Raw genomic sequence first — 23,612 nt, forward strand, 5'->3', positions numbered from 1 at the left:
GGACACTAGTCATTCAGACAGGTCAGCAAGCGATGAAAAGCTCTTCACAGGCAGTGTTAATTAGGTCTCCTAAAAGAGAAGAAGGGAAGGACAGAATTCTGCAGAGCTAAGGTCTCATGAGCCACGTAAGTCTGAGAGAGAGGACAAGCCAGTTCAGGAGGGGTAGCCTGGAAAGATTTCTTGACAAAACAGCTCATAGTGTGCAAGTGTCCTTACAGGGTTGACCTTAAGGGAGACAAACCAGGTAAAAGCCAGAATCAAGATGAAACTGACTTAGAAAAATAAATCAGGGCCCACTCTTGCCTCTAGAAAACTCACTACAAATAGCACAAGGACTCCACCCCCACCTCAAGTCCTCACCCAGCAAGATGGAGATGATACGGTAGAACACAGCTGTGAGAAAGACTGGAGGTTCTTGGCCAGGGCTGTGGCATCAGGAAAGAAACACGATCAGGGATTCCTTCTGTAAAGGTCTGCCTCCTGGCTAACACGGGGCAGGGCACTGTTCAGCTTACTCTTCACTGGTCTGCCCAAACCCAGTGTGAGCTTTTCAGATATGGAGCCTGCCTACGAGGGCTACCAACTAGAAAAGGGTGCTCAGGGGAAGCATCCTTGGTGGGGTTGGAACATGAAATCATGCTCTGTGAGGAGCTGCTGACAGCAGGAAGGATGTACTCCATCCAAAAAAGAGAAGATGTCTTGGGGGAACACAATTCCTGTCCTCAAGTGTTGGAATTCCATTCTGGGGAAGGGAAATAGACCTGCTCTAGCAACCATGTGGGCCAAATCTGGACTAACTTGGGTTCCGCGTGAAGGAGAACATCCAAAGCTAAGGGCTACAGCAGTAACTGCTTATTGCAGAGTCAACCAGATTGAAACAGGCAAGGAATACAGGCAGCACTTCCGGCGCTAGATCAAGGCCAGAGGGGAAACTCTACTGGAGGCGAATCACACTGGGGTGAAAGCTACATAGTCTGACTACCAGAATGTAGGTTTTCATCACCAAGGAAACAAGCACATGTTGAAATAACCACATACCCTGCAAACAATCTTTTGGTATAATGCCATTTGCTTGTCACCTCAGTTTTTAACCCTTGTTATATTGGGCTTAAATCTTTTCTCTCTCTTCAAAATCAAGATTTTAAATGTCCTTAAAATTAATATGCTATAAAATTTTACATTATATTAAAATTATATGTCTTCCCCCAAATAAAGTGTTCTGTTAAATAAAATGGTATTTTACTTTGTCTTGTTTCTATCAGCAGCAAATAACTTTCTTTAAAACGCACTCTTTTTAGATTTAGGGTCTGCTATCCAGAATTCTCTTATGACATGGTATTCTGCAAGTATTATAAATAAGATACATTCATCTAACATTAGAAGACAATTTTCAAAGTTTTTATACCTTTAAAAACAATCTGGAAAATTATAATTCTTATTGCTGTAATATGCAAGTGATAGTTTTGGTTAATTACATATTGGGTTTCACCTTGGCCCTTTATGGGTCTCATTTACATTTTCTTACTGTTTTTTAGCAAAGCAAGACAAAACAAAAGAGACAAAGACCAGTCCTCGAAATAATGAGGTTCTAATGTCTTGCTTGTTTTACATGCATGGAAGGCAACTTAAAAGAGACAGTGAATTTAACTTACTGTGTTTCCAGGCTGCGATTATTGTCACAAATGTCAATGAGACTATTTAGGTCCCAGGCTTGGGCTTACCTGCACAGTGCCTCTGCATCCAGCTGTCGAGGATTTCTGTGGTCTATGATGATGATGTCATGATGTTTGTCCAGGAAACAGGCAAGGACAGCCTGAGCCTCCCTGGTGACTGTACACTTAAACCCTGCTTTTTCACATGCCCTGCAGAATCCATTACACTGGTTATCTTCTTTGGTAAACACTAAAAGTACCTGAATCAAAAGAGAACAAACACTGTTTTTAAAAAGATGTTAGAATGATCATTTCTTAAGCCACATAAAACTCCCAAGTGTTTTCAAAGCAAGGACATAGATGTGAACATAACTGTCTGTCAACGTAAATCCTTCTATACATAACTCAGGGACAGTGTCACTCAGCTCCCTAAAATTCGTGCTATTTTTTTTTTATCTGCTCTTAGTCAAGAAGTCCAAGTGCATGGATCACATACCTACTTGTTTTGCTAATGAACCCACTGGCAGAACTCAAAGGCTTGATTAAGCATTTTATCTTGAAATATTTGACAAGCATTTTATCTTAAGTGAATTAAAACACACAAATATTTATTTTAGCTAACAGAAAGTTAACTGGGTAAGTCCTAAGGTGGCAAATGCTAACATTTCAGTGAGACTATTAAAACACTTAATTCTTTAAATAATGTATTTAAATGTTTTGACTTAAGATTTCCTGTAATTCCTCCAAGTTAAAAAAAAAATCACTTTGATTAAAAGAGGGGAGATTTAAAGTAGACCACAATGCTACACTTTAAGGCCTGTCAGTTAAGTGACACAGGAACAGCACTAGGTACAAGGGGCAGCATCTGTGCCTCTGCCTAGGATAGGCTGGCAGTCTTAGTGCCTGGCTGGGATCTGGATCTGGTAAGTCCTGGCTTGGATCCAGTGAGGCCTGGATCTGCTGCCTCTTCCCTATGCAGCCAGCCTCCTGCCCCTTTCTCTCCTACCCTGTCCCCAGTCTGGTTCAGCAGCACCACTGCTCCATTATCCCTTCAGAACCAGACTGACAGCAGGGCAGCAGTACCTAAGATGGAGATAGGGCAGCTTGTGGCTAGAGACTACGAAGCTACGAGACACCCTCCTAAGGCTTACTTGCTCTAAGTTTACTCAACCGCACAAATACTATTAAAGCAAAGAACTGAGAGTACATACTTTTGTCAGCCCTTTTCACACTTTTAAAAATGTAATAGTGCACATGTGTTTGTGTATAGGAAGTCCCAAATAACTGCAAAATTTCAATTGGTTATTTTCTGTCTCATATTTTGGATTAGATAAATTATAGACATTTTCTCTCTGATAGAGCTGATTTATCAACACAGAGAAGACCATCTTTTTACTTTCTTTTTTTTTTTTTTTGAGACAGAGTCCCACACTATCATCCCAGCTAGAGTGAAGTGGCGTCATCCTAGCTCATAGCAACCTCAAACTGCTGAGGTCAAGCAATCCTCCTGCCTCAGCCGCCCAAGTAGCTAGGACTACAGACACATGCCACCATGCCCAGCTAATTTTATCTATTTTTAGTAGAGACAGACGGGGTCTCGCTCTTGCTCAGGCTCGCCTTGAACTCCTGACCTCAAGCAATCCTCCTGCCTTGGTCTCTCAGGGTGCTAGGATTACAGGTGTGAGCCACCGTACCTGCCCTTTTTACTTTTTATATTGGAAAATTTCAAACCTGTAGAAAAGTTGTGAACAACAATGAACACTAGGATGCCCTTCCTCTACATCAATTAACATTTTGCCACCTTTGCTTTGCTTTCTCTCTCTCTCTCAACACACACACAATTATACTCAATTTTTTTACTGTTGAACCAATCTAAAGTAGGAAGCAAACATTCCTTCATCTCTAAATATCCAATTTTTATTTTTATTTATTTTTTTTTTTTATTTTATTTTTTTTTTTGAGACAGAGTCTCACTCTGTTGCCCAGGCTAGAGTGAGTGCCGTGGCGTCAGCCTAGCTCACAGCAACCTCAAACTCCTGGGCTCAAGTGATCCTCCTGTCTCAGCCTCCCGAGTAGCTGGGACTACAGGCATGCGCCACCATGCCCGGCTAATTTTTTCTATATATATATTTTAGCTGTCCATATAGTTTCTTTTATATTTTTAGTAGAGATGGGGTCTCGCTCTTGCTCAGGCTGGTCTCGAACTCCTGAGCTCAAACGATCCGCCCACCTCGGCCTCCCAGAGTGCTAGGATTACAGGCGTGAGCCACCGCGCCCGGCCTCTAAATATCCAATTTTTATTTCTACATATAATTGTAGTACTATTACCAAGTTCAGGAAATTGATCCAATACTATTATCTAAATAGAAGACTATCTTAAATGTATAACTTTAGGCCCTCCCCCATACCCCTTCTAAAGAATGTCAACTATGATAATTACAGCATGACTCCTTATTACCTGAAGTTGATCTTGGTGAAATCTCATGGGGCCAAATTGCACCTCAGCTACCGCTACCTGGAAGAAAAAGAGCTGCTTAAAAACGGAAGAAGAGAGAGAAGCTTGCTTCAATTTTTCTCTCTCTAATCAGTACCAGAAAGAAAGTAAAATTTCTATTCTAGAGAAAAATTAAATAAAGTGAACAGTAGAGAAATGGTTATGAGGAATCTCCCTATGGGCCCCAGGAGAAGTGGGGTATAGGAAAGGAGAAATAAAACAAATCTAATCTTGGCTTTGCCTTTTACTAGCTGTGTGTGACTTTAAGTAAATTATTCAACCTCCCTCAGCCTCAATTTCTCATTTGCTATAAAGATCAAATCAGAATGCAATACAGAGCTCCCCAATAGTAGACACTGAATAAATATTGTTTCCCCCATGCCTATTTCCATCTTTCCCCTGATGGATGATGAAATCTGATATCCAAATGGCACATAGATAATGCAATCCAGCAGCCAGAACCATAGCATGTCAGAGCCAAAGAAACATCCTTAAGAAATATTGTTAACACTTTTCATTTTACAGAGAAACATAATAGCGCTTATCAATAGGTTTGATTGATTTGATAATTTAATGCTAAAACACACAAAGGTAAATACAATGCCAGAACCAAACCCTAGTGAGTAATATTAGCATCAACGGAGGGCCTGGCATGGTCTAGTCACTGTGCTCAGGGCTGGACATATGTTATCTCACTGAATCCCACAGCAATGTGGTCAGGATTTACAGTTGGAAAAATGTGGCTCCAAATCCCTTGCTTAAGGCCACACAGCTACCAAGTGGCAGTGCTGGGATTCAACCCAGGTCAGTGTAGCTCCATAACCTGTGCTGCAAACCTGGGACCACTGGAAGGTTGAGTAGTTTGTGTACAACACAAAGGAGCCCAAGGGAGGGAGAAAGTGATGATCTCTCAGCGATGAACTCTGGCACTAGGGTGCTACCCAGAGGAATAGACACATTTTACAATTTGCCCAGAGACTCTGTATATGTTGAAGGAATCCCAACTTTAGACCTCTGGGTGATGGTATGATTCCATATGTAGAACACAGCAATGGAAGAACTAGATCCACAAGACTTCCTATAAGATGTTTCCTAACTGACTGCCTACCTCCACTCTCTCCCCTCCAGCAGTGATCTATCCTAGTAAACACATGTAACAAAATCTGCTTAGTAAAAGAGGAAATTCACATATATTTTTAAGCATAAGAAGCTGATGTCTACTAATTATGGGCCACTGGCTCAGTTTCTGAATTGCTTGGTAATAATTTTTTCTCTCAGAAGGCAGAAGAAGAATGAAGGTCACTACTATTCTAGCTAGACCTAAGAATGAGAAGGAGGATTTTTTATAAGGTGGGAGAGTGAGGAGAACAGAGAGCCCCTGGCACCACCTATTCTCATGAGTTGATAACTATGGGCCAGACTCCTACAGGCATAGCTGGATGCCAAAGCCAGAATTTCTGAAAGAGAAAATGGTCCAAGAGGTCTGGGAGAGTCGTAAAAGACAGATCCAGGGGAAGATGGTGGAGTAAGAAGCACCAGGATTCTGTCTTACCTAGACAACACTGCACTGGCAAAATGTGTCTGATATAACTATTTTGAGAACTCTGGAGTCTATTGAAGGCTTACAACTGCCAGGGGAAGGCTTGCACAGTAAATTGTGGTTGCTTTCAGCTCTTATCACGTAGTACCCACTCAGCCCTGAGCCCCAGCCTGTGGCAGGCAGCTGTGCATGTGCTCCTGAACACAGTGTACAAGAGTCAGGGTAGGTAAAAAGGACCCTGTCCTCCAAATATCAGGGATCTGTGATCTGACCACTGTCTGCTGCTTCTGATCACAGAGGTGCAGACAAAGAAGGGAGTGGCCATTGCTGTTGTACCTCCTCCCACTGTTGCAAGTCCTTCCCCCTCTAGTGGAAATGACTTCCAGGAGATACAGAGGGCTGGTACCCTTTCTGCCCCTTTTAATTTTTCTCTTTTTCCCCCTTTAGGAACCAGACATTAGGGATTAGGACATTCAAAAGCAAGTGTATATATGGGGAAATTTAGAAAGTGATTATGCAAGACCAGGGAAAGGCTCAGAAAATACCTCAGTTTATACCTGAGGCTGATCCATGGCACAGAGACAGCCTACAACTACCAAAAAAACAAAAACAATAAACAAAATCAATAACAAAAAATAGCAAACCCTGGGGAAGGGGGAGAATATTATTCACAGAGTTATTGCATTATTAAATTCAAATGTTACTTTCAACAACAACAAAAAAACACACAAAACATACAAAGAAACAGGAAGGTACAGCTCATTCAAATGGAAAAAAAAACTAAATCAACAGAAACCATTGCTGAAAGCTACCTGATGGCAGAAATACCAAAGACTATAAAACAACTAACTTAAAGATGCTCAAAGAACTAAAGAAACAAGTGGAGAAAGTCAAGAAAATGATGTATGAACAAAATGAAAATATCAATAAAAAGATGAAAAACCTAAAAAGAAACTCAAAAATACTTCTGGAGCTGAAAAATACAATAACTGAAATGAAAAAATTCACTAGAGAGATTCAAAGGCAAATTAGAGCAGGCAGAAGGAAGAATCAGCAAACTTACACATGGGACTATTGAAATTATCAAGTCTGGGAAACAGAAAAAAAGAGTGAAGAAAAGTAAACAGAGCCTAAGGTACCTGATGCACACCACCAAGCGAACCAACATATGCATCATGGATGTTCCAGAAGAAGAAAAGAGAAAGAAAGAAAAAGAGAAGATATATGAAGAAATAAGGGTCGAAAATGTTCCAAATTTGATAAAGACATGAATAGGAACATCTAAGAGGCTCAAGAAACTCCAAGTAAGATGAACTCAAAGAGGCCCACACCCAGACACTTTACAATCAAGCTTTTGAAGATAAAGGCAAGAGATAATCTTTTTTAAAAAACTGCCTAAGGACTTTTTTTTTTTTTTTATTTGATAGCTTTAGGGGGTGCAAGTGTTTTGTTTTGTTTTTTTTTTTTACATGGATGAACTATACCTGTCACCTGAATAGTGTACACTGTACCTCATAGGTAACTTCTGATTCCTCACCCCCTCACCTTCCCCTCTTCTTAATTTCCATTATCCATTATTCCACTTTGTATGACCATGTATACCTGTTATTTAGCTCCCACTTAAAGTAAGAAAATGTGGTATTTATTTTTCTGTTCCTGAGCTACTTCACTTCAGATAATGGTCTCAAAAAGAGAATCTTGAAAGCAGCAAGAAAGAAGCAACTGATCATATGCAAGGAATCCTCAATAAGATTTCAGTGTATTTCTTATCAGGCACTTTGGAGGCCAGAAGGCAGTGTGCCGATATGTTCAAAGGCGTTTTGCAGGATGAAATGAAAGGACCCTAGACAGTAAGTAACTCTAAGCTGCCTGAGGAAATAAAGATCTTAATAAAGGTAAAAACCTGGGCAATTATAAAAGCTACTATTATTGTAAAAATGGTTTGTAATTCCATTTTTTGTTTCTGATATGATTTAAGAGACTAAAACAGTTTAGAAAAAAATTATCATTAGGCTAAAAAGCAAGCATTATTATAACTTTGGTTGGTAACTATACATTTTGCATTTTGTTTTCTAAATAATTTAAAGAGACTAATGCATTTGAAAGAATTATTATCATACATTTTGGGGCACACAAAGCACAGTTGTCTCTCAGTATTTGTAGGGGACTGTTCCAAGACTCCCTACAGATACCAAAATCCATAAACGCTCAAGTCCCTTACATAACCTATGTGCATCCTCCTGTATACTTTAAATTATCTCTAGATTACTTACAATAGCTAATATAATGCAAATGCTATGTAAAAATGCTATGTAAATAGTTGTTACACTGTATTGCTATTTAAAATTTGTATTTTATTGTTAAACTGTTATTTTTCATTATTTTTTTTCCCCAAATATTTTCAACCTGCAGTTGGTTGAATCTACAGATGCAGAGCCCACAGATATGAAGGGCTAACTATAATAAAGATGTAATTTTGTGACATCAACAAACTGAAAGGGGTGGGGACAGAGCTGTACAAGAGTAGAGTTTCTGTATGTTACTGAAGTTAAGCTAGCAAAAATTCAAATTAGATATTTATAACATTAGGATGTTAAACATAACCCCCATGGTAACCACAAAGAAACTAGCTATAGAATATATACAAAAAGAAATGAGAAAGGAATTTAAACATTTCACTACCAAAAAAAATCAGCTAAACACAAAAGAAGACAATAATGCAGGAATTGGGGGACAGAAAAAGCTCTAAGGGATATAGAAAACAAATAGCAAAATGACAGAAGTTCCCAGTAATTATTTTAAATGTAAATGGATTTAACTCTCCAATCACAAGACAGATTGGCAGAATGGATAGAAACACATGACCCAACCACATGCAATCTACAAGAGATTCACTTTCCATCCAAAGACACAAATAAACTGAAAATGAAAGGATGGATAAAGATATTCCATGCAAATAGTAACCAAAAGAGAGCAGGGCTGGCTATACTAACATTAGACATAATAGACATTAAACCAAAAAAGGTTACAAGAGACAAAGAAGGATATAATGTATTAAAAGTTCAATGCAGCAAGAAGATACAACAATTACAAATATGCTCCCAAAGACAGACCATTAAAAACACAAAGCAAAAACTGACAGAACTGAAGGAAGAAATACACAGTTCTACATTAATAATTGTAGACTTCAACACACTTCCCCAATAATGGCTAGAACAACCAGACAGAAGATAAGTAAGGAAACAAAAAACTTAACACGATAAACCAACTAGATTTAACAGACATACACAGAACATGATACCCAAGGAAAGCATATACATTTTGCTCAAGTGCACATGGGACATTTTCCAGCACAGACCATATGTTAGGCTACAAATTAAATCTTAAAAGCTTTAAAAAGATAGATATGATACAAAGTACTTAGTATCTTCTCTGACCTCAACAGGATAAAGCTAGAAATCAATAACGATAGTAAAACTGGGAAATTCACAAAACTGTGGAAATTAAATAACACAATCTTAACCAATGAAGCAAAGAACATAGAAGAGAAATTAGAAAATATTTTAGAGATGAACGAAAACAAAAACAACATATCAAAACTTAAATGATCTTACATGTAGAAAACCATGAGTATTACATACACACAAAACCTGTTAGAACTAATAAGTGAATTCAGCAAAGTAGTAGGATACAAAGTCAAGGCACAAAAATCAGTTGTATTTCTATATATCAAAAATGAACAATCTGAAAAGGAAATTATAAAAAATAATTTAATTTACAATATTATTAAAAATAATAAAATACTTAGGAATTAACCAAGGAGGTGAAAGACTTGTACAATGAAAACTATAAAATATTGCTGAAAGAAATTTAAAAAGACATAAATAAATATAAACACATCTCGTGTTTATGAACTAGAAGACAATACTGTTAAGATGTAAACATTACCCAAACCAATCTACAGATTCAATGTAACCCCTATCGAAGAACACACACACACACACACACACACACACACACCCCTAATTAAGAGAGAAAACAAAAACAAAAGAAAACATAAATAACAAGTATTGGTGAGGATGTGGAGAAACTGGAACCCTTGTGCCCTGTCGGTGGAAATGTAAAATGGTGCAGCTGCTGTGGAAAACAATATGGTGATTCCTCAAAAAATTAAAAATAGAATTACCATAAGATCCAAAAACCCCACTTCTGGGTATATACCCAAAAGAACTGAAGGCAGTGATTCAAACAGATGTTTGTACACCCATGTTCATAGCAGCATTATTCACAGTCACTATAAGCCATGGAAGCACCCCAAGTGTCTGTTGACAGATGAGTGAATAAACAAAGTGGAGTGTGGTGGTGCATGCCTATAACCCCAGCTACTAGGGATGCTGAGGTGGGAGGACTACTTGAGCCCAGGAGTTTGAGGCCAGCCTGGGCAACATAGTGAGAACTTAGCTCTAAAAATAAATAAATAAATACATATACACATAAATAAATTTTTTAATGTGGTATATGCATGCAATGAAATATTCCATAAAAAGGAAGGAGAGTCTGACATATGCTATACTATGGATGAACCTTAAGGACATTATGCTAAGGGAAATAAGCCAGTCACAAAAACACAAATTCTGTATGATTCCACCTACATGAGGTACTTAGGGTAATCAAAATCATACAGGAAGTAGAATGTGGCTGCCAGGGGTTGGGGGCAGGAGGAAATGGGGACATTATTGTTTAATGGATACAGAGTTTCAGTTTTACAAGATGAGAAGAGTTCTGCAGACAGATGGTGACAATGGTTGCACAACATTATGAATGTATTTGATACCACTGAACTGTACACTTAAAATGGTTAAGTATTAATACTAAATCTTATGTCATGTGTATTTTACTACATTTTTTAAAACTGGGGGAAAAAGGAGGTCTGGTCTATAAAATCATACTGTCACAGTGTAGTAAGAAGCAAGAGGCACTGAGAATCCAATTTGAACGAGTGTTTTGTTTGTTGGTTTTCATGAACAAAGTTTAAAGCAATAAATGAAAAAGCAAGGAATAAGACATGACTGTTGCTTGGAGAATGCAATGGAACTGCTCAGGAAGAAAGAAAGAAAATGACGGGAAGATGGAAGAGAAGGAAAATCATTGTGCTGATTTTCTGTAGTGTGGGGCCCACGATAAGGCAGTGGTTAGAGAGCACTTGGGGCCTTTGCATGAATTGGCATCTTCAGCCTCTGGCAGAGATACTAATAAAATTTGCTATGAAGGATCAAATAGATAAAAAAAAATTAAGTCTGAATGGAAAAAAATAAAAAATATTTAGGAACATCACAAAGAAAACCTTAAAACATATTCCTAAAAATAAAAACTGTATAGTTTTTATTCTTCAACAATGCAATCAAAGCAGACATTAAAAACACAAGTTTAAGCAAAAATAAAAACAAATCGCCTTCCCTAGGAAATATAAAAATATTAACTCACACAGTTGCTGAGTCAAAGAGGGAAATGCAAAGTATACCTACAGGCTACTTGTAAAATAATAAAACAATATCATGTAATAAGACTTACAGGATACTGCTAAATTATACTTAGAGGCAAAATTCAGTCTAAAATCTTTTTGTCACAAAAGAAAAACTAGGCCAAGCACGGTGGCTCACATCTGTAACCCCAGCACTTTGGGAGGCTGAGGTGGGAGGATCACTTTAGACCAGCCTGGGCAACAAAGCAAGACCCCTTCTATAAAAAAAAAAAAGAATTAAATAAATATACTAAGCTTTTAACTCATTTAAGTTTGAGAAAGTCAGCAGTACATACTTAAGGAAACCAGGAGAAAAATAAATACAAAGGCAATGATTAATAAACTATTTAAATGTTAATAACCAGAATGTGTAAACACACACACACACACACACAAAACCAAACATGTATGTATAGCATTGGTCCCAAACTGAGGAACAAGATAGAAAGTATGAATAGCTCACAGCAAAAGGCTCATCTCTCCTGGGAAAACAATATTGAGTACATAATCTACACCAAAAGTTTTTGAAATAACTTTTACAGACAAAGGGCAGCATAATTTTATGAGCTCAAGTTATAAAAGTTATTCACCATTGGATTTAAGAAATAAAAGAAACTATAGATTCATTTTTTAAAAAGAGTATGAATTTTGCCATGGTATAATTTTAGCAATATCATTTTTTAATGTTCATGTTTCAATGATTCTATTTTACCATTGAACACTTGGCAATGAGAAAATGATATTTTAAGCGTTTTACATCCTGACATGCTAGAGTGTTGTTTTTGTGTAGTTTTACTAAGTTTCAGCTATGCTTTAGGAAATAGGTCTCGGGTTGAGTTGACTTGTATGAATCGTAACTTTGCCCATTAAAAATAATAAGAAATGGCTCCTCATTGAAATTTTCACTTATACCATTTTGATGTTCAAGCACCAACTGCTGAGGTTAAGCCAAAAATGTCTATACTTGCATCACCCGACAACCCTGGGCCTATTCACAATGATCTGTAAGGGGACGTGTGCAAAGATGTCTGTCCCAGGTTCTATGTGTATCAGGGGCGCTGTAGGCATTCTAGGAACATCCTAACTAGGGGGCAATAAAAGGAGGGATCTTAAAAACAAATGCTGTCAATAAATGAAAAAAGAAAGAGAATGAGATCATGAGATCTGTAATACAATAGCATTTAGACAAATTAAAAATACGTAAGCACATAACAATACATATTTTATAAGAACACATAAAAACAAAATAACATACATTAAACACAGGGACTGGAGAATCAGACAGAAAGAAACAAAACAACAAAAGAAGACAGCAGCCTTGAGGCAAACATTTCTTTTTTAATTCACAAATCCATCTTTTTGTAGTGAGAACATTTAAAATGCTCTCTTTCAGCTATTTTAAAATATACAATACATTACTATTAACTAGAGTCCCCGAGCTATTTGACAGATCACCAGAACTTATTCTTCCTGTCTCTGGTAACCAATATTCTACGCTCTACTTCTGTGAGTTCAACTTTTTAAGATTCCACATATAAGTGAGATCAAAAAGTATTAGTCTCTCTGTGCCTGGCTTATTTCACTTGGCATAATGTTCTCTACGTTCATCCATATTACCACAAAGGACAGAATTTCCTGCTTTTTAAAGGCTGATAGTATTCCATTGTGTATATCACTTTTTAAAATGCATTCATCTGCTGACCAGCATTTTGGTTGTTTCCTTATTTTGGCTATTGTGAATAACCCTGCACTGAACACAGCAGTGCAGACATCTCTTCAACATACTGATTTCAGATGAGATTGGGTGCAAGGTATGGCCACAGACCAACATACTGATTTCAATTCCTTTGGATATACACCCACAAGTGGGATTGCTGGATGGTAAAGTAATTTTATATTTGGGTTTTTGAGGGACCTCCGGAGTGGTTTCCAAAGTGGCTATACTAATTTACAATACCACCAACAGCGTACAAGGGTTTCCTTTTCTCCACATTCTTGCCAGCATTTGTTATCTTGCATCTTTTTGGTAATAGCAAATCTAACAGGTGGGAGGTGATATCTCATTGTGGTTTTCATTTGCATTTCTCTGATGATTAGATAGTGAGCATTTTTTCATGTATCTGTTAGCCACTTGTAGATCTTCTTTTGATAAATGTCATTGCAGGTCCTTTATCCATTTTTTTAAGAGTTATTTGCTTTCTTGTTATTGAGTAGTTTGAGTTTCTTACATATTTTGAATATTAGCCCCTTCTCTGATATATGACTTACAAATATTTTCTCCCAATCTGTGGGCTGTCTCTTCATTCTGTTAATTGTTTCCTTTGCTGTGCAGAAGCTTTTTAGTTTTATGCAATACCATTTATCTATTTTTGCTTTTGTTGAGGCAAAGATTTCATAACCGGACAAGAAAAGCACTAATTATAAAGTAAAAGATTGATAAATTAGATTTTAAAATTAAGAACTTCTGTTCGTCAAAAGACTCTAGTAAAGGAATGAAAAGGTAGGCCACAAAGTTGGAGAAGGTGTTTGTAAAACATATAACCGACAAAGGACTTATACCCGCAATATATAAAGAATTCCTTAAGATAAATAAGAAGAAAACAGACAACCCAACTGGAGAGAGCTTTGCACAGATGATACTAATATGTTAAGAACTGAGAAGGATAATTCAATCTTCATCTGAATTGAACTAGCAAAAGAGAGTTCATCAATAATTTTTCAGTTTTAGAATTTTGTAAGAATGTATATAAGCAGGAGATTTGAACAGATATTTTAAACTTTATAAAACATAACAAATGTCACTAACTCAGGTCTCTTCTATTTCAAGAGAGTTCTGGGGAGAAAACGGAAAAAGAAGTATTTGCATCTACAATTTGTGTATCTACAAGAGGAAATGAGTTACTTATGCAACTACTACACAGTAGAAAGCTTTGTTTTCCTAGAGATTATGACACAACCGATTTAGGCCTTAAATTAGAATATTCTGATTTGAATTGAGAAATGATCTTTTTGTCTAAATGAATAGTGTATTCAGCATAAACAAAAGCTCTGCATATCTGCTGATGTCATTTCCTCTTTACTTCAGTAATAATTAATAACCAGAATACCTCCACACAAGTCCCAAAATGGAATTCATATCCCCCAAATTTCACAAGTGCCTGAAAATACAGGGAATGACATATTTCTACAGGATGTACAAAAATACTGACCATAAAAACACCAATGTGAAACATTTTGAAATATCTTTCTCCTCATTTCACATCTATTACACTTAAGCCTCAATACAGTAATTAAAAGTGACCAGTCCATTTAAAGAAAGTTCAAATCAGGCAAAATTCATCTATAATATATTTTGTGGGGGTGAAGGATGATTAAGAGAGAATACAAAGGCATCCTATGGGGTCACGGAATGTTCTATTTCTTGATCTGGCTGCTGGTTACATTTGTAAAAATTTCATTAAGTTGTACACTTAGGATTTATGCATTAAGTATAACTGTATGTTACTTTCCAAAAGAGTTCACTTTAAAAAGAAAGTGATCAGTCCAGTATCTTAACAGCACTTCAGCCTTCATTTAAAGACAAGACTTCTCTCTCCAACAGCAGGGTCAGTTGCGGGGGTGGCCTGCCCTAGGGGAAGAAGAGGTGGGGGCTGCTTCTGTCTCCCTCATTTCCTCCCCCACCTGCTAGCTGCAGTTTCTGAAGCAAGGAGGACAGGAAGGACAGGAAGGACCCAGAGAAGTTCTTGAATGATACTACCCGAAGATGAATTCTCAGTCTTGGAGCCTGATGGATGCTTAAAGCTCTTTCTCTTACAGAGCATTTTCGTGGTTTCTCTGGGTATTCTCCCACTGTGCCCCTCCCACTGCAACTCCCTTTAGATGGGCAGTGCCCTCTTCTAGCTTTTCTCAGTCCTCCCTCTTTTTCTACCAAGTGACAGCCTTTAGTGCTGGGGTCCCCTCAGCCTGGAGCAGGCACTCTTTAAGAATGACCTCAGGTGAACGTTCTGGATCCAGTGTCTGTCCATAGCTTAAGTGTGTGTGCTCACTGCCCTGCTCTCTGAGCACTAATGTTTGGTGGGAGGGAAGCCTGACATATCCAGGCTCAAGCCCACTAGGCTTGAGGGTGCAGTGGCCCTGCCTGACCTGGATACTTTGTCCTTCTAGGTCTCTAACACGGTAAGCTACTGTTTATGCCGCCATTTTAATTACGGGGGTTTCTAAGACAGCATCCCCATTTACTGCTCAGATATATGCACACATGCTGGGAGCCTGAGTCTTTGAATGGATATAACACATGGAATAAACAGCCAATAGCAAGGAGGGAGAAAAGGAGTGCAATACTCAACTGCTGTTGAAAGAAGCGCCCACATAAGCAAAGAAATTTGGATGGCTGCCACTGTCAGCCAGGAGGTAGACCATGAGGAAAGCAACATCTTCCTATTTTCATTCAAGTTGCCAAAGGTGATATTCTTGTTGTAAAATATGTGTTTTTCAATCCAGTTCCATCAGTTCTAAATAGGTGCCCCACTACACCTATGTTTTTGGTGGTGTGAGTTTTCAACCTCTGATAACGGGGTTGTAAATTTGAGGGGTGGCATTAGTGACTGTAAGAGGTCATTTAAACTAGAATCTCCATGTATATTGCCTGTTATAGATACAAACAATTTCCATGAAATTGAGGATTAAGTAAGGCTTTGGTTCTGAGGGTGAAACAAAGAATACCACTACACACACACATTAGGGGACCGCATATTATGACGCTTCAGAAAGTTGGCCTGTTTGTATTCCAAGAGCTTCCAAAAAGAAAATATTAATGTATTTTCCTAGTCCCCAGTGATAGCTCTTGAAAAAGGAACTTCATCAAAAACCTCCAATATAACCATTCAAAATAAATCATAATTTAGCCTTTTTTCTTTTTTAGTTTCATTCATTAGTTTTGGATTTTTAATTCCTTCAGAGGAGTGAAGCTAATCATTTTAAACCAAACACTAAGTACCTCCACTGTAGCTGGCTGAGTGAAAAAAAAAAAATCAGATTAAAGTAAATACCCAGAGGTGAGACGGCACTCCTGCTGACCTCCAAGCTTCGGAAACATTAAGTTTTGAGCTGCCTCTTCTGTCAGGAAACCATATTCGTGGAGTATGTTGTCTGCCTGCCTGACGACCAGTCTGTGTTTGCCATCTTGTGACCTGCAATCCCTGTTTATATTTACAGATAGGACAGACACTGGCTTTAGTTCACCAATTGTTTTTATTACTCTTTGTAGAAACTGCTTGCTTTCCTCGGTGTATGTATTTTGATATTTAAGATAGTTTATATCTTTGTCTAATGGTTAGTTTGATTGATATCGATATGCCTTTATTTCTTTAGACAGTTTAATCTCTTATGAAAAATGATGGAATTAACATATTTTCTCCTGCACCATCCTTCTGCTATCCTACTTCAGTCAGTTTTATTATCTCTTACTGTTTAACTTTGTGGTTTTAAATATACTTACACTTCTATTAGTTCATCTGTCAGCTTTAAATGCTGCCCTTTGAACCCAGCTGTGAAAGCTGAGGGCAGAGCATTCTTACTTCACCTCCCGGCCTGGGCCCCCTGCCCCTCACATGTGCTTAGTTAAATCATTTCGCACTGTCAGCTCCCAGGACCCTCACATTCTGTTCTGCTACATCCATCTCCGCATTTGTTTTAAACTGCAGTTAGAGAGAGTCAATGCTCATCACCATTTCTTTTGCACTAGTTTTTCCCAGTTACCTCTTGGTGGAATGAAGTTTGTCTTCAACTAAATTCCTCCAGAAGGACTTATGAGAATATTCTTTCTTGATTTCTTACATTAAACAACTCATCTGTTGTTTATATTTTAAAAACAATTTCATTCTCAACATAGTATTCCTGGCAAAAAAAAATTTTTTTAAATAAAAACAATTTCATTGAATATAAAAATCTTTGGGTCACACTTACTTTTCTTAAGGATTTTGTCACTGTTGCTCCTGTGTCCTCTCATATTGACTGATAATGTGGAGTAGTCAAAACTTCTCCTTTCCTAAGTGACTTGATCTTTCAGCCTTGGCCACCCAAATGACCCTTTCTGTTTGAAATCCAGTAACTCTACTGAGACACACAGCAAGGCTGGCCACTCTATGTTACTTTTTCCTGGGGCACAGTGTGTCCTTTTAAACTGTAGATTCAAGTTTTCTCTTATTTCTGAAAACTTATCTTGATTTGTATTACAAAATTTTTGTTTTGTCCGTTATTTCTGTTTCCTTCTTTAATTTCTATTTCACTTAGCTCACCTACTTCATTCCTATTTTCCATACATTGTCTTGTGTTACTTTTAATTTTGCTTTTATTTTTGGTTTTCTTTTTTCCTTCGCTTTCTTTCTTGAACTCAGATTTCTCGTTCACTGTTTTTTCCTTAAGACCAAGACACTGCCAATCAGATTTCTGTTTCTATTAGCTTGTCATCTCATCCCTGGGCTTTTGCCTTTCTGATTTATGCTCCAGTAGAGGTGGATTGACACTTTTTTTTTTTTTAATTTGTGAAATATTTGGTCAGGATTTTTGAGATAGTCTACGTTGCCTGGGCTAGAGTGCAGTAGTATGATCACAGCTCAAATTCCCAGACTCAAGCAATTTTCCTCCTTCAGTCCCTGCAGGACTATAGCTTGCCCCAACCAAAAGGCACAGGCCACTGTGAGGCTATTCACAGTATCAAGTCTCTCTCCTTCCTGCTACCATAAGGACAGACTGCTCCCTACGAGTGTTACTTGTCTAAGTCCTCATTCAATCCAGCTTCCCCTACATCTTAGAACCAAACTGGATCTGGGGAAGCTCCTGCCACCAGCTTCTGTACTTATTTCCACTATTTCAAATGAAGGATTTGGGGTTTTAAAAAAAATTTTTATTTTAAAATATCAAGGGGGACAAATGTTTTTGGTTACATAGATTGCTTTTATAATGCTTGAGTCATAGCTGTAAGTGGCCCATCATCCAAATAGTGTTCATTGTACCTATTAGGTAGGTTTTTGCCCCTCCCCTCCATCCCTCTCCTCCCTGCTTGATTTCCACTGAGTTTTACTTCCCTCTGTGCACATGTGTGCTCACTGGTTAGTTCTAATTTAATAGTGAGTACATGTACAGTGTTTGTTTTTCCATTCTTGAGATACTTTACTTAGGAGAATGATCTCCAGTTCCGTCCAAATTATTACAAAAGGCATTAATTCATCCTTTTTTATGGCTGAGTAGTACAGTACTCCATGGTATACATATACCACATTATTTCACTCAAGAACTGATGGGCACTTGAATTGATTCCACATCTTTGTGATTGGGAATTGTTCTGCAATAAGCATTTGAGTGCAGGTGTCTTTTTGATAAAATGATTTCTTTTCCTTTGGGTAGACACCCAGTAGGGGGATTGCCGGATCTAATGGTTGGTCTACTTTTAGTTCTTTGAGGAATCTCCATACTGTTTTCCACAGAGGTTGTACTAATTTGCAGTCTCACCAACAGTGTGTAAGTGTTCCTTTCTCTCTGTATCTATGCCAGCATCTATTGTTTTTGGACTTTTTAATAAAAGCCGTTCTAACTAGGGTAAAATGATATCTCATTGTGGTTTTAATTTGCATTTCCCTGACAATTAGTGATGTTAAGCATTTTTTCATGTTTATTGGCCATTTGTCTATCTTGTTTTGAGAAGCTTCTGTTCATGTCTTTGGGATCTTGGTTTTGAATCCCAGGGTGTATCTCTTACCTTGGAAAATGTTATTTGCCAGTTTGTTTTGTTTCGTTTTCTCTTTTCCTGAGTTCTGTAAGCTACAAATATCTTCAGTCTACTTCCTCTCATAATTCTGGTTCAATCTTTCAAAAACTCTTTCTACTTATTTTCTGCCTTAGGGTTTCAGACATCTCCTAATTTCTTCAAAGATGGGATTTTCATTTCCATTTCTTTTTCCTTCTAGTTGCTTGGGGTAATTTCCCTGAGGATGAAGGAAGGCTGATTTTACCATGTTCAAATCTTAAGTTCTACTATTTTTCTTCCTAAAACAAAATGGCTTTAAAATTTTTTTGAATATAAAGTAACATATGGTCACTCCAAAATCAAAACAATATAGAATGGTGCAGAGGAAAAAAGTAAAAAGCTGTTACCTGAAATCTCATTACTTTAAAGTAATCCCTGTTAATATACTAGCACATATCCTTTGGTTTTTTTTTCAGTGCATGTCAACCTTGTCCCATGCATTTTTCCACTTAAAACTATTTTCTTGAAAATATAGAACTAAATTATAAATTTTAATAGTTATATGATATTTGAGAGCACTTATTAACTAAGAGTATCATAAGACACTGAAATGTTTAAACTTTAAATTAAACAATCTCATAATCCAGAAGCCATGCCCCTGAAAGATCAAATTTTCCACATTTTAGTTTCCTTATAAATCAGAGAAAATGAGGGGTTTATTCCACAGGCTTTTCGAAATAAAACAAGGCAGGCTATGTCTTTAAAAGCTAGGTAACCAAAGGTTCTTTTTAAAAGTTACTGTTTCCACGACCTTTGTTCCCTCTATAATAAATACACTGTCTTTTCCTTTCCTGGTTTCTCATTTACAAGATGGAAAAAATCCAAACAACAAAATTATCCAAGTCTTATACCATGGATGGACAATCTCTACAGGTTATTTTTATTTATTTATTTTTTTTTTTTTGAGACAGAGTCTCGCTTTGTTGCCCAGGCTAGAGTGAGTGCCGTGGCGTCAGCCTAGCTCACAGCAACCTCAAACTCCTGGGCTTAAGCGATCCTACTGCCTCAGCCTCCCAAGTAGCTGGGACTACAGGCATGCGCCACCATGCCCGGCTAATTTTTTTCTGTATATATTTTAGTTGGCCAGATAATTTCTTTCTATTTTTTTAGTAGAGACGGGGTCTCACTCTTGCTCAGGCTGGTCTCGAACTCCTGACCTTGAGCGATCCACCCGCCTCGGCCTCCCAGAGTGCTAGGATTACAGGCGTGAGCCACCACGCCCGGCCTCTACAGGTTATTAATCAAGAAGACAGTCAAGAGAATTATAGATTGCTCCTTTCACATCTAGAGGTGAGCTTATACGATGGCGTCAAACAAGGGACTGCGTACAAATTGCCTATAGCTTGTGAGTTTTCATTAAACTGTCTTTTCTCATCATTTCCTTAACTAATAGAAACTTAGAGCCATACAAACACTGAACTTCAAAGCTGGCTGTAGCTGTAATGTAAAGAGAGAAAACATTCTGTTCTTTCACTGAGCAGACCTAGAGACAACAACTTTTTCAAAGTAACATCCCCTACACAAATGAACAAACCTCCAAATGGCAAAGCACTGCCATGTGCCAATGAACAAAAATCGTAAGTGAATGTTGGCCTGGTGTGCTGGCTCATGCCTGTAATCCTAGCACTTTGGGAGGCCTAGGTGGAAGGATCACTTAAGCCTAGTTCAAGACCAGCCTGAGCAACATAGCGAGACCCAATCTCTTAAAAAAAAAAAAAAAAAAAAAAAAAATTGACCAGGTGTAGTGGTGCACGCCTGTAGTTCCAGCTACTGGGGAGGCTGAGGAGGATCACTTGGGCCCAGGAGTTTGAGGTTGCAGTGAGCTGTGATCATGCCACTGCAGTGGAGCCTGGGAGACAGATAGCAACCGGGTGTCTTAAAAAAAAAAAAAAGTGAATGTTATTCACAAAAATATCCAAAAAAAAGTATTTGAGGGTAGCCTGTAGGTTAGGATATGTCCCTTATAAAATTGACTGCATTTCTGATCAGCTTTTAGCAGGAAAAAAATAAAATGAAATAAAATAAAATTGACTGGGTAACTCTTGATTCAGCAATGAACAGGCAGGCGTCGGAAGAGCTGGAGCTCTCTAGAGGGCCAGTCATCATCCTCCAGTGATTTATGAATAGTAATCAAGCCTCAAGCCACCAACAACAACATGTAACATCTGGGTGTTTACTATGTACCAGAGAACATCTTTTTTTTGTTTTTTTAAACAGAGTTTCATTCTGCTGCCCTGAGTAGAGTGCAGTGGCATCATCTTAGCTCATTTCAGCCTCAAACTCCTGGACTTAAGTGATCCTCCTGCTTCAAACTCCCAAGTAGCTGGGACTACAGACATGCACCATGACACCTGGCTAATTTTTCTATTTTTAATAGAGATGGGGTCTCACTCTTGCTCAGGTTAGTCTCAAACTCCTGAGCTCAACCAATCTTCCTGCCTCGGCCTCCCAGAGTGCTAGGATTACAGGCATGAGCCACTGAGCACGGCCACCAGAGAACATCTTAACCCTCACATCAACCCTATAAAGTAGGAACGGTTATTAGTATTATTCCTAAATACATATTTGGAAACAGACTCAGAGAGGTTATTCATTTGTCAGTGACACAGCTAGGAAACAGGAGAGAGGAACATGGACCAAGACCTATAATCAGTCAGTGCACTCTATTCCCTCATGTGCTAACCAGCCATGGAAACTCACAAGCAATGTAAGTAGTTTTGACTGAGATGGTCAGAAAAGGCAAGAATCAGGCTGGGTTTGGAATGGCAGGCAGGACGCAGGCAAGCAGAGAGGCAGAGGAAGGTCCATGTGAGCAAGAGCACGCAGGAGAGGAGAGCAAAGGCAGAGTCGCTGATAACACACAGATGATGCTAATTACAAATCCCCCTCATCTACCTGGGAAGACAGTGTTACAGGAACTGGAAGACAGGCCAGGCACAGCGGCTCGCATCCCAGCTACTTGGAAGGCTGAGGTGGGAGGATCTCTTGAGGCCAGAAGTTCAAGACTAGCCTGGGCAACATAGTGAGAATAGTGAAAGAAAGAAAAGGAAAGGGTGCGGGGGGGGGGGCAGGGGGGGAAGGACTAAAAGATGAGAGACAAGATATGGGAGAGACAAAGAAATAGAAGGCTGGTCCCAGCTCTGCCTCTCATCATTACGTGGCCTTAGGCTCTAAGCCTCAGTCTAGTCTGCCAAATAAGAAATGTAATGGGCTATCAAGTTCAGTTTCAGATAACATAATCCATTTTATAATTTATAATCTTTTTACATAGATTTCTTATCATAAGGACACGAAGTAGTTATTAATCAGCAGATTCATATGTGAAACTGTCATTCATTCATTTTAACGAACATTTATAGAACACCTTTTATGCACTAAACCTATAATGAGTGCTAAAATTTTAGAAATAAAAATATAAAACCTATCTTCCAGAAGCTAAATACAGAAGGATAGGAAAATATAAACAGATAATTACAACACTTTGTGAATGTTTAACAACAAAAACTCGTACACAGTGTGACTGAGAAGTGACTGATTAACTCTGCCCAAGGGAAAAGTCACAAAAGTTTTCAGAGGAAAGATGCTTGCTGAGGTTAAATCTTGAAGGAAAAGTAGGGCTCTGCTAGGTGAGAAGGGGGAATGAACATTCTAGAAAGAGAAAATATTATGTGCAAAGGCACGGAGGTACGAAGCCACTGGGCATATTCAGGAATAGTAAATGACTAAGTATGGCTGACAGGGAAGATTCCACAGCAGATGAGGCTGCAGAGGGGGTAGGGTCAGATGACAGAGGGTCTTGTTCCTTGGTAGGAACCATCAACAGTGTTGCAGCCAGGTTAGCACCCAAGCGCCCAGGCACAAATACCCAGTTAAAAAACTGAAACTAATTCCAGACAGAAGCAGCTCGCAGGCTACAGCAGCTCCTAACATTCCCCACTGTGAACCCGGTCAGCGCTGGTGGAAGTAGTGACTAATTGTCCCTTTGCACAGGACAAGGAAACCAGTGACTGTGGCTGGGCAACAGGGAGGCAGTGGCTGGAAGATCACACGAACCTGGGGCGGATTCAGCGGAGGCTACAGAGGCAGGATGCAACCAGAGGTTCCAGGAATTGAAGCTCTCCCACAGCAGGAGACAGCGCTCAGGCAGTCAGAACAGCTGTTTCGGTATCTCTAGGACTTCACGCAAGCAAAGAGCTAAACGGTCGTGGGACTCCAATGAGCAGAGCTAGAGCTGAGCCATGGCAGTAACAGAGGAGAGGCTGGGGCTCCATGTAAGGGAAGATCATGTCTGTGACAGCCTCTGTAGGTCACATTCTCAACAGCATCTCCCCTTTCTCCCTTGACAACAGTACAGACCACCAGGGGCTCCTTCGGCAACATTCTTTGGAATAGGGCACAGGCACACAGAGGCCCTGGCCAGTGGGACCTGAGGGGAAGTCTGCTGAGAGGGGAAGGGTTTTAGGGGAAACTCTTTCCTCCCTGTTAAAAAAGTGTCACTTCCTGCCTGCCTTAGACGTTGTCATTTGAGTACATGATGCTTTAAGATACAGCTGCTACCTCACATCCGAAGGGAGGGAAGTTGCCACAGAGCTGCCCAAGCA

The 23,612-nt window shown here is 38.7% G+C and overlaps 1 protein-coding gene across 3 annotated transcripts in view; it reads right to left on the minus strand.

The window, feature by feature from the left end:
- The window catches only part of LOC138381920 (high affinity cAMP-specific and IBMX-insensitive 3',5'-cyclic phosphodiesterase 8A), a 129,256-nt gene that overhangs the window by 60,120 nt on the left and 45,524 nt on the right, over positions 1-23,612 (minus strand). For all 3 annotated transcript variants that reach the window (XM_069466564.1, XM_069466562.1, XM_069466563.1), the window contains exons 2-3: positions 4,111-4,167; positions 1,722-1,912 (exon numbers count right to left, since the gene is read on the minus strand). In XM_069466564.1, coding sequence (XP_069322665.1) covers positions 1,722-1,912; positions 4,111-4,167 — 248 coding nt within the window. The remainder of the gene's footprint in view (positions 1-1,721; positions 1,913-4,110; positions 4,168-23,612) is intronic.

This window comes from Eulemur rufifrons, chromosome 3 (assembly GCF_041146395.1).
Source record: "Eulemur rufifrons isolate Redbay chromosome 3, OSU_ERuf_1, whole genome shotgun sequence".
In the NCBI taxonomy this organism is placed as follows: domain Eukaryota; kingdom Metazoa; phylum Chordata; class Mammalia; order Primates; family Lemuridae; genus Eulemur; species Eulemur rufifrons.